The following is a 12767-nucleotide window of genomic DNA, read 5'->3' as shown; positions in this document are numbered from 1 at the left end:
CTGGCCTCAAACTCAGATATCTTCTTGCCTCTGCCTCCTGAGTGTCATAGATAAATTTTAAACAATTAAATTATTCAAAATGAATTCTACTTGAATACTTTCTGAGTCAATAGTCAATGAGGTGGTAGCCTTGCAGCGGCATAGCAGAGAATTGCAAAGGCAGTCCATTCCATTTTCAGTCAATGTCTTTGGTTCTTTGTGAAGTTTTCCTCTTTTTGAGCAAAAGGTGTTTTCCTTGAGTTCCTATGTCATTTTAAAGTTTCACTCTTTGTGTCTTTGAGAATCAGTCTAATTATTGTGTAGGCCCTTTGAATTCACAATGGCATTGGCTTCAGGTTTCTTAGAAAAATATTTGACCTTTCATAATAATTGGAGTTAAATCTTGTCTACACTATTCAAATACACCAACTCTGGCCACCACTGTCAACTGATCCCACTAAAATATTGGAACTGCAAAAGTAGTGATACCGGTAATTTAACACACTACTAATTCATTCTTATGCTTTAAAAATGTCTGTGTCCACTACTATGTAGATCCTCCTTTTGAAGAAACATGCGTTTTGTGGGCATTCTGGTTAAGTAGCGTGGGAATCTTTAATGGCTGAGGGAGAAGCATCTCCAAATACGAAGCTAATTAAAAGCATTGAAAACTCATGCTGGGGAGTTATAAATGGCTTACAAAGAGTTAAGTGGTAAGAAGTCAGCCATATATGAGCTATGCAATTAGTATACAAATACAACAGAGTTAAGTGGCAAAGGACAGAATGAACCAACTCAAGTAAACTTCAAAGAAACATAATATTTTAATGAAAATGCATTTATTACATTATATTGAGAGAGAAATTTCACACTCGGTCATGTTGGAGTTTTTTTGTTTTTTGTTTTTTTTTATAATTCTTTTTTATTAAAAATTTCCACCTCCTCCCATATTCCTCCCCCTCCCCACCTTCCCTCTCCAGTCCAAAGAGCAGTCAGGGTTCCCTGCCCTGTGGGAAGTCCAAGGTCCTCCCCTTCCATCCAGGTCTAGGAAGGTGTGCATCCAAACAGACTAGGCTCCCACAAAGCCAGTGCATGCAGTAGAATCAAAACCCAGTGCCATTGTCCTTGGCTTCTCAGTCAGCCCTCCTTGTCAGCCACGTTCAGAGAGTCTGGTTTGATCACATGCTCCATCAGTCCCAGTCCAGCTGGCCTTGGTGAACTCCCATTAGATCAGCCCCACTGCCTCAGTGGGTGGGTGCACCCCTCGGGGTCCTGACTTCTTTGCTCTTGTTCTCCCCCCTTCTGCTCCTCGTTTGGACCTTGGGAGCTCAGTCCAGTGCTCCAATGTGGGTCTCTGTCTCTATCTCCATCCATTGCCAGATGAAGGTTCTATGATGATATGCAAGGTACACATCAGTGTGGCTATAGGATAAGCCAAGAAACTAGACTTTAAAATGCTAATTAACCCAATTAAAAATGGGGCACTGATGTGAACAGAGAATTCTCAACAGAAATTCAAATGGCCAAAAGACACTTAAGGTCATGCTCAACCTCCTTAGCAATCAGGGAAATGCAAAGCAAAACGACTTTGAGATATCATTTTACACCTGTCAGAATGGCTAAAATCAAAAACACCAATGATAGTCTTTGCTGGAGAGGATGTGGAGTAAGAGGAACAGTCATCCATTGATGGTGAGAATGCAAACTTATGCAACCACTTTGGAAATCAGTGTGGTGGTTTCTCAGGAAATTCGGAATCAATCTACCCCAGGACCCAGCAATACCACTCTTGGGAATATACCCAAGAGATGCCCTACCATACTACAAAAGCATTTGTTCAACTATGTTCATAGCAGCATTATTTGTAATAGCCAGAACCTGGAAACAACCTAGGTGCCCCTCAATGGAAGAATGGATAAAGAAAGTGTGGAATATATATGTATTAGAGTATTATTCAGCAGTGAAAAAACAAAGACATCTTGAATTTTGCATACAAATGGATGGCAATAGAAAACACTATCCTGAGTGAGGTAACCCAAACCCCAAAAGATGAATATGGTATGTACTCACTCATTAGTGGATTCTAGCCATAAATAAAAGACATTGAGCCTATAATTTGAAGCTAGAGAAGCTAAATAAGAAGGTGAACCCAAAGAAAAACATATAATTATCCTCCTAGATATTGGGAGTAGACAATATTGCCAGGCAAAAATTGGGAGCTTAGGGGTGGGGTTGGGGTGGAGGTAAGTGGAGATGGGGAGAGAGAAGTGAGAAGGGGAGGATGGGGAGCGCTTGGGGGAATGGGATGGTTGGGATGGAGGAAGGGTAGATATGGGAGCAGGGAAGTATATATCTTAATTAAGGAAGCCATTTTAGGGTTGGCAAGAGACTTGACTCTAGAGGGGTTCCCAGGTGTCCAAGGAGATGTCCCCAGCTTGTTCCTTGGGCAGCTGAGGAGAGGGCGCATGTTGAAGTTTGTTTGTTTGTTTGTTTATTTATTTATTAAAGATTTCTTTCTCCTCCCTGCCACCACCTCCCATTCCCCCTCCCTCCCCCAATCAACTCCCTCTCTCTCATCAGCCCGAAGAGCAGTCAATGTTCCCTGCCTTGTCCAGAAGGAGGCCCAGAAAGAGAGGCCAAGGAAGAATGGAGCTTGCCCCCCCAGGGCTTGTTCATTCAGCTTTCTTATACAACCCAGGACACTTGATAAGGGGTGGAGCGACCCACAGTGGGCTGAGTCATCCCAAATAAATAATAAAGTTCTATAGACTTGTCTACAGACCAATCTGATATAAACATTTTCTCAGTCAAGATTACCTTGTATCAAAGCAAAAGTCAATATACTGATTATAAACATCATCAATGAAATCTGGGACTCATAATCCTTCTGAGCGCAAAGGCTTGGGCAGGGTCATTTGCCAAGTTCTGACATCTGCAGCACTCACAGGTTGTCTCATAGGCTTATGCTCTCTCTGTGGTCATTCCATAGTCCTGTTATTGTCAATATTCTGTGATTTCCACTGCGATGGTGCCACACTGTCATCAGCATTCTCTCCTGGACTTCCTTCCAAGACCCCTTCAAATACAGAGGTCTCTAATTATAAATTAGGTTGCATCTAGGGCCTTCCCTGGTTTCTCATGTAAGCAAGGCCTTAGCTGCCTTACATGACCCTTCAATCCGCTGCTTTCATTCTGCCAAGAGCAGTAATGCATTATCAGCTTTGGCTGCCAACCTGAGATAAAGCCTTGTCTTCTCTGGGCTATAGATCTCTTTGATGACCCTTAGGAAACAACCCCCAGATTTCACCTAGAAATGCTGGTTTCTTCTTATGTAAGACTCATTTTCTGAGCTCAGCTAACTAGCATAGTTTATCCCAGTAAAGAACAGGTTTCAGTCCCGTGGTGTACCACTGAAGCAGCAGTCTCAACAGAAACCACTAATTTTTAATTCAGATATTCACACAACTAACATAAAAATCATTTGGTCTTTTTCCTCCAAGAAATGGGGACTATTGCTTCTACTTAAGCATATTAGTGATATAATGAAACTTGCAATTTGCAGTTTTCACTAAGATTGAATGTTGGAAAAGAGTAAACCAGTCAGTCTAAATGTATATGGGGTGGTAAATAAAGGCTCAAAGACAATGGTTGGATTTTGCCAGAGGAAATAAGGAGTAGGCAAGGTTACCCTCATTTTCAGTTGCAAAACTCACTATTTTATGAAAGATTGGGCAATAAAGACACACTAGAAAAATAGGACCAAGAAGTAGGCCCAAGATTTCACTCTTCCATAACAAAATGAAAGGTGTAACAATTAATGCTAACATATAGAAAAATTGATGCCATTTTCAAGGTAGGATTATTGACACATTAAATTTGAACATGTCTAGTTTGAAATGCCTTAAACTTATAAATGAAGCATCAGATAAAACTTTTATTTCCTATTTCAAATTGCTACAGTGAAATGGTAATTCTTACTTATGGAAATTAAGATGAAACAGAGGAATATTTTGTCTTTATAACATTTGTAATATGAGAAGCAAACTCATGAGTTGGCTTCCATGTTTGCATGGAATAGGTACATTCTCATACACACACCCACACACTAAATAAATTTATGATAATATGGTAGAAAGCAACCTGTGAAGACACTTGATATTGACCCCTGCCCTCTGCAGACATGTGCACATATGGACATATGTATAGACACACCAAGAAATATTTTCATTACTTTAGTAAATATAATTCTATTCACAATTTCTTATTTTTAAGAATACTTTTAATTTAAAATATGCTCAGTATCAAGTATCTTATCTTATTTACTTCATTGAGACGATAGTTTATTCTTACATGAGGAAATACATGTTTCCTTAAAAGGACAAGCAGTTTCTTCTAATATGCAAAGGATTTAAAATTGATTTTTATGAAGAACTAAAGGTTTTCTTGTTAAAGTAGTTGAAAACTCTTAGAATACCAGCAAAACAAGAGCTGTGAAGGTAAAGTGAACAGGTTCTATAAATATTACATGTTATATAGGCTTAAGAATAGATGTTTTAATTCAAAGCAATGTACTATGAACGAGATACTCATCAATACAGTAGATTCTGAAATTTTAAGAAATTCCTTGAGTGTAGATAAGTCTAATAAATAAATCCTTTTCTAAGGCATATATAAATATTATTTATATGTTTTTGATCAACAGTTAAAACTTCTCCTGAAGCTCTGTAATAGAGTTTGAAGTCAGGGATGGTAATGCCTCCAGAAGATCCTTTATTGTATAGGATTGTTTTGGCTATCCTGGGTTTTTTGTTTTTCCATATAAAGTTGATTATTGTCCTCTCCAGATCTGTGAAGAATTTTGATGGGATCTTGAACATGGGATGTACTCACTCATAATTGGTTTCTAACCATAAATAAGGGTCACGGAGTCTACAATAGGTGAATCTAAAGAAGCTAAGTAAGAAGGGGAACCCAAGGAAAAACATATAGTTATCCTCTTGGCTAAGGGAAGTAGACAAAATTGCCGGGGAGAAAATTGGGATCTTGGGGTGGGGTGGGTTGGGGGTAAGGGGAGATGGGGAGAGAAAAGTTAGAAGGGAAGGAGGTCGGGCCTTGGGAAAGCAGGAGGATTGGGATAAAGGAAGGTTGGACAGGGGAGCACGGAACCACAATTCTTAGTTAAGGGAACCACTTTAGGGTTGGCAAGAGACCTGACCCTAGAGGGGCTCCCAGGTGCCCAAGCTGAGGTCCCCAGTTAGTTCCTTGGGCAGTTGAGAATAGGGAACCTGAAATGACCCTATCCTAGAGCAATACTGACGAATATCTTGCATATCATCATAGAACCTTCATCTGGTGATGGTTGGAGATAGAGACAGAGACCCACACTGGAGCACTGGACTGAGCTCCCAAAGTCCCAATGAGGAGCAGAAGGAGGGAGAACATGAGCAAAGAAGTCGGGACCACGAGGGATGCACCCACCCACTGAGACAGTGGAGCTGATCTATTGAGAGCTCACCAAGACCAGCTGGACTGTGACTGAAAAAGCATGGGATAAAACTGGACTCTCTGAACATGGCGAACTATGAGGGCTGATGAGACGCAAAGGACAATGGCACGGGGGTTTGATCCTACGTAATGTGATGGCTTTGTGGGAGCCCAGCCAGTTTGGATGTTCACCTTCCTAGATATGGACGGATGTGGGAGGTCCTAGGTCTTACCACAGGGCAGAAAACCCTGACTGCTCTTTGGACTGGAGAGGGAGGGGGAAAGGAGTGGGGGGAGGGGGAGAAGGGTGGGAGGAGGGGGCGTAGGTGGGGAGGAGGGGGAGGGAAATGGGAGGCTGGGAGGAGGTGGAAACTTGTTTTTTTTTCTCCTTTTCTCAATAAAAAAAAAAACTTCTCCCGAGGAGAAGGACATGATTCTAAAACTTTCGTTGTTTCACAAGTTGAGGAGGACACCTACATAGTTGCATATATCCCTTCTTGTTCACTATTTATGTGCACATAAACGTCTGTGTGAAACATACATCAGATAAGCAACAGTTTTGAAAATAATAGAATTGCATTGCTTTTATTCAGTAATCAATCACAAATCATCTCCCATGATCTCAAAAAATATAGTAGGTTACTCAAAATTTTAAAAGTGTAAATACCTGTTTTATTACTAATATTCAAATGAACAAGTAAGACTAACACATTTAAGTTTAGATATGGCTAGTACTATTTGTAAAATACAAATGGGCAAGTCTTAAAATAAATCAGTATTTTACATACAATATTTTATAACAATTACCATACATACATGTATGACATATCCATATTTATTATATATCTATCTATATAGAGATATTTTAAAGATTAGTAACCACAATAATGGATAAACTGCTACAAATTCTTAATTTAAAATTTTATTATATTTTATTTATTCATTTTTGTCAGTGAGTCTATATAGAAGATAAAGGAGCACTGTTTTTGGAGGAAGTCAAAGAAAATCTTGTGGGAATTTGGTTCTGTCCATTTTCCATGTGGGTACAGGAACCACACTCAAGCAGGAAGGATTAGCAGCTAGGGCTCTAATCTGCCAATCCAGATGTTAATTTTTTTTAATAAAATGCACGCTAAAATTTAGAGAGATGTAAATAAAAATATTAAGCAATATCTGTACTTTGTGTATAAATAATCACAAATACAGAATAGCATAATAATGTTTCCATTAAGCACACATTAAACATGATATAAAATAAAAGAGAATTTAATAGTTTTGACTAATTGGGATTTTAAAATTCATTTTGTTTTACATGCAGTTTTACTGTTGGGAATCAAAACCATGCTCATTCATGTGGTCATGATGAGAATTTTAAAGGACAAAGAGATGTAGAAAAATAAGCTCAATTTCTTTGGTTCACACTTAGAGGAAAGAAGAAGATGAGTTTTAGGGAGAAAACAGCCTTTGGAGGTTCAGGTTACACAACTGTGATCATAGCTCAATAATAGTGTGTTTCTCGAGTTTGTGCAAAACTCTAAGTTTAACTCACTGCTCCCCACACACATAAATTTGCTTCTATAGAGCAAGAATATTCTGTGAGATGTGAAAATGAATAACAAAACAAGGAGAGGCAATTGAAGCAGACTTATCTTATATACTACTGGTGTTATTTAAATCTTCTCTCTTCATTTCCTTCATATAGTGAAATGGTATAGTCATTTCTTTGAGAAAGATGCAATCCTGTGTACTGTATTAACGAATGCCGTTTTCACTTGCTGGTTCCTCAAGGTGTAGATAAAAGGATTCAGAAGTGGAGCCACTGAGGTGTTGAGCACAGCAATTCCCTTGGAAATAGATACTCTCTGCTTGACTGATGGTTTAACATACATGAAGATGCAGCTGCCATACGAGAGGGATATCACAATCATGTGAGAAGAACATGTAGAGAAAGCCTTCTTCCTCTGGCTGGTTGAAGGGATTTTTAGAATCGTCATGGCTATGTAGGTGTAGGAAATTATCACCATTAACAATGTGAGAAAGAGTGTCACCAAAGCCGAGACAAAGCCCATCGTCTCCAGGAGCTGTGTGTCTGTGCAGGAAATCTGCATGAGTGGGGTGGTGTCACAGTAGAAATGATCAATGATGTTGGAAGCACAGAAGTCAAGATTCAAGCCTAACAGGAGTGGTGGAAAGATGACAAAGAAGCCAGCAATCCAACAACTGAGGACCAACTGCATACAGACTTTATTGCTCATGATGGTCATGTAGTGCAGGGGCTTGCAGATGGCCACGTAGCGGTCATAGGACATGGCTGCCAGCAAGTAAAATTCTGATGCTCCAAGTAAGAAAGCAAAAAACACCTGAATGGCACAACTGTTATACAAAATGCTTTTGTCCCCAGTTGCCATAGTAGCAAGCAATTTGGGGATGCATGTAGTAGTGTAGGAAATCTCTAGGAAGGAAAAGTTCCGAAGGAAAAAATACATGGGGGTCTTCAGGTGAGCATCCACCAGGGTGAGTGTGATGATGATCAGATTGCCAGTGATGCTGAGCAGATAGGTAAGAAGCAGGAAGATGAATAAGACAACTTTCCACAGCGGGTCATCAGTCAAACCTGCTAGAATGAAAACTGTCACCTTTGTGTGGTTCTTCATTGTGGTCCTCTGGCTGTTAGCTGGTCTAAGTGGACAAGAGAGAGGTGGGTGAAGGGAGGTTATCACTACAGAAGCATGCTAGTGATAAGTAATGCTGAAGTACCCTAGTCGTTGAGAAGGCAAGGGTTCAGACAGCTACACAGTACTCATCAATGATCTAAAGAGAGCTGTGCCAGGAAAACAGTAGCTTACAGCTTCATGGCATCTGGACAGAAATCAGGATTTTTTTTTTATTTTACTCTAGAACAATCTATATGGTGGTGTTATTTGTTCATCACTTTTCAGAGAACAAATTACCAGTAAATTAAAGATTCAGGGGAAAAAAAAGATGTTTTATTTCTTGAGCATATACCAGAGTTAGGATGGTGTGTCATATTTTCTGCTCACCCAAAGAACTTTAATTTGCTACAATATTAAATATTTTCAAATAAATCCAGTGACATTAGTTACTTGAACCACAGTGGTCTATAATGAAAAAGAATGGAAAAAAGAAAGAGGAGCTAGACATAGGAAGGTGGAAGGGAGGGAGAGAAAAAGGAGAGGGAAAGAAAAAGCCATCAGTAAGATCAATATGACTTTCTAGGTTATTTAGCTTATCTAACTGAACTGTCTGATTTTCATTTTAATACTTTCACGGAGTGATGCAATTTCAAAATTGAAAACAAATTATTGAGATAATGTTTATATTTATATTGAATTCGATGACTTAAAGCAATTTTCTTTACAAATCCTATTGCTTTGATTTCTGCTATCACCATATATTTTGTTGAAATTTTCTTTCAATCAGAAACAGTTTGTTACTGCCAGTGTCTATAAGAAACCATTGTGGATTCTTAAGATTCTAGTATCAAAAAAATAAATGTTGAGCAACAGGTACACCAGACAAAAGATATATGTAAATAGAGTTTAAGGGCGCTGAATGAGATGGGAGGATTAAAAAGTTGTGTAGAATTCTGAGATATAAGATATCTAGAAATGGGAAATGAAATTGAAGAGAAAAATTTTAGAGGAATGTGTGTGTGTGCTTGAAGCAAATATGATATTTTTAAACCTTTAAGTTTTTCCTTATGTACTTCTTAAACTTATATGTTCCTGATTCATCTTATGAAGAAATTCACAAGGTGAATAAATGACCTACAAAAGAGGAGAACTATTTGATAAAGTTAAAAATCACTTTATACATAAAAATTATGCTATATATATTATATAAATAATATGCATTTAAAAGTATTGTATTATCAAATAACATAAGTCAAATTTTAGTTGACATGTTTTCCTCATAATAATATTAAAATTTCTAGCTGTCATTCAGTCAATAAAAATTATGAAACTGGAGAAAAGAGTAGTGCTTGGGTATTATACATAAGACTTTAGCCTTTACAGCAAGATAGAATGTCAGGGATAGTGGAGAAGAAAAGAAAGAGTGGGAAATATGAGCAAAAACAGTAGGAACTGATGTAGATACCTGTACATATTGAAATGGCACCATTAATAAACAAAATTACATAGATTTATATATGTAATATATAATTAATATATATATATTAATCTGGATTTCTAGTGTTAAAAGTAATAATATCTCCCAGGGAACTTCTAATTTGGGATCTTCACACATAGATCTTCACACACGAGGGGCATGACAATATTTCTACAGTATTATTTTTTGTCTTAAGGTTAATATGGTCATTACTTAAACCTCTAATGTATATATTATTCCTAGGAAAGGTCACAGGTAACTAAAAAAATATTCAAAAACTTACTTCATATAATATCATGAAAATATTTGGAGTCTATGTTAGGTCTTAGAATGAGAAACAGAAATGAGAGCAAATACTCCCAGAATAGTGTAAAGAACTGAGGCAAAGTGCTCGGTGAATCCATAATCTACTGAGAAGCAGTGAGGAGCCTTCTGCTGTCAGGACTGTGCATACCAACACAGCCGACACACATGGCTAAGATCACCAATTATTGGACATACCTTCACATCAGAGAGTCACGAGGGCATCTCTTACAGCTTCCTTTGTGTACACAAATGTCTCAATGGCAATAAAATGTAGGAATTCGTACATCTAAACCACAGAAATCACAGTATCATTAATTCAGTCCATTCATCTTTCTATGTGAAGCGACACATAGCAAGGATTCTACAATATTCTTTGAAAGCAATATTCATATCCAAGCCAAATATATGAAAGAATTTAAATTGTATCACCCATTTTGAGTATTGGATTACTTAAAATGGAAAATGTTTTTAGCTGTAATTATACAATTGCCTTATTTTCTCTATTAAAGTTTAAAGGTGATCAAAACCTATCAATCTTTTGGTAGAAAAAATTTAAATGAATTAAATATACATAATCGACAATATTTCTTAACTTTTGCAAATGGTTTTATCTTTCTGAATTCCAAGAGACAGTGTAAAAAGTCTAAAAAGTACAAGCATTGATTTGAAACACACAAACACATGATAAAGTGGTAGAGATACCAGCACAGATGTGCTTGGACCAGACTCTTCTTGGACTAAACGGTTTGATCAAGTTTAGGAAAAGAGACACTGCATTCCTCTCTGAGGGCAGCTGACACTAAACTACAAGTTAGGATGTGTTTGGCTCACCTATGAAGACAATTCTGTAGACAATTTTGTTAGCCATTGTTTGGCAGGCAGACTTTTGGGTTGAAGTTCTCTTTCTACTGCAGTGATGTGGTCCTTGCATTGAATCATTTTCTACTTATTGTCCACACTGCCATATAAAATGAATCCATCTTTATCTTAGGGAATTTTCATGGGCTCACTTTATGAATCAACATTTAAAGAAAATTCTCATGAGAATTTGAGATTCATGACAACATTTCCCTGAGATCCTGCACATCTCCTGTTAAACAAATGTACTCCCCAGACAATCTGTACTTAAAAAAAAAAAAAAGACAGAGACTTCTCAACAGAGCAATGTCAGATGGCTGAGAAACAATTACAGAAATCTTCCTGGTCACCTGGGAACACCTCGAGAGTCAAGTCTCTTGCCAACTTTAAGATGGCTCCCTTAATTAAGATATATACTTCCTTGCTCCCATATCCATCCTTCCTTTATCCCAACCATTCCATTCCCCCATGCTCCCCCAATCCTCCCCTTCTCACGTTTTTCACACCAGTTCCCCTTAGCCCCATGCCACCTCACCCCGAAGTTCCCAGTTTTGGCCTGGCAATCTTGTCTACTTCCCATATCCAGGCAGATGACTATGTATTTTTCTTTGGGTTCACCTTCTTATTTAGCTTCTCTAGGATCACAGATTATAGGCTCAATGTCCTTTATTTATGGCTAGAAACCAATTATGAGTGAGTACATCCCATGTTCATGTTTTTGGGTCTGGGTTACCTCACTCAGGATAGAGTTTTCTATTTCCATCCATTTGCACGCAAAATTCAAGATGTCATTGTTTTTTTACCGCTGAGTAATACTCTAATATGTACATATTCCACACTTTCTTCATCCATTCGTCCATTGAAGGACATCAAGGTTGTTTCCAGGTTCTGGCTATTACAAATAATGCTGCTGTGAACATAGTTGAACAAATGCTTTTTTAATATGATAGGGCATCTCTTGGGTATATTCCCAAGAGTGGTATTGCTGGGTCCTGGGGTAGGTTGATCCCAAATTTCTTGAGAAACCACCACACTGATTTCCAAAGTGGTTGCACAAGTTTGCATTCCCACCAGCAATGGATGAGTGTAGGCAGCTGAGGAGAGGGAACCTGAAATCGCCCTATCCTATAGCTATTCTGATGAATATCTTGCATATCACCACAGAACCTTCATCTGGTGATGGCTGGAGATAGAGACAGAGACCCACATTGGAGCACCAGACTGAGCTCCCAAGGTCCAAATAAGGAGAAGAAGGAGGGAGAACATGAGCAAGGAAGTCAGGACTGCGAGGGGTTCACCCACACACTGAGACAGTGGAGCTGATCTACTGGGAGCTCACCAAGGCCAGCTGGACTGGGACTGAAAAAGCATGGGATAAAACCGGACTCTCTGAACATGGCAGATAATGAGTGCTTCTGAGAAGCCAAGGACAATGGCACTGGGTTTTGATCCTACTGCATGTACTGGCTTTGTGGGAGCCTAACCTGTTTGGATGCTCACTTTCCTAGACCTGAAGGGAGGAGGGGAAGACCTTGGACTTCCCACAGGGCAGGGAACCCTGACTGCTCTTTGGACTGGAGAGGGAGGAGAAAGGAGTGGGGGAAGGTTAGAGGAGTGGGGGGGGGGAAATGGGAGGCAGGGAAGAGGCAGAAATTTTTTTCTTTTAAAAAAGATTATATAAAGAGCCACATACCAATTGTGGGCTTCAAAAAACAAAAACAAAAGCACACAAAAAAGAAATCTTCAACATCCTTAGCCATAGGGAAATGCAATTCATAACTACTTTGAGATTTCATCTTACATGTGTCAGAATGCCTAAAATCAATAACAAAAGTGGCAGCTCATTGTGAAAAAGATGAAGAGCAAGGGGGGCACTCCTCCATTGCTGATGAGAGTGCAGACTTGTACGTCCACTATGAAAATCAATATGATGTTTCCTCAGAAAACTGGAAATTGATATAACTCAAACTATACCACTCTTGGGCATATACCCAAAGGACACTCAATAC

The 12767-nt window shown here is 38.7% G+C and overlaps 1 protein-coding gene across 1 annotated transcript; it reads right to left on the bottom strand.

The window, feature by feature from the left end:
* Positions 1-7178: 7178 nt before the first annotated feature.
* Positions 7179-12767, bottom strand: LOC121459426 (olfactory receptor 6C74-like). The gene is made up of 2 exons (XM_041669182.1): positions 12736-12767; positions 7179-8124 (listed from the first exon to the last, which is right to left on the bottom strand). The coding sequence occupies exon 2, from the start codon at positions 8115-8117 to the stop codon at positions 7179-7181; it is 939 nt and encodes a 312-aa protein (XP_041525116.1). The 5' UTR covers positions 8118-8124; positions 12736-12767.

The sequence above is a fragment of the Microtus oregoni genome, unplaced genomic scaffold, assembly GCF_018167655.1.
Source record: "Microtus oregoni isolate MIOR12 unplaced genomic scaffold, Mior012 000001F_ref0000356, whole genome shotgun sequence".
In the NCBI taxonomy this organism is placed as follows: domain Eukaryota; kingdom Metazoa; phylum Chordata; class Mammalia; order Rodentia; family Cricetidae; genus Microtus; species Microtus oregoni.
Note: the sequence above shows the minus strand (reverse complement) of the source record. Positions and strands in the feature narration are given on the sequence as shown.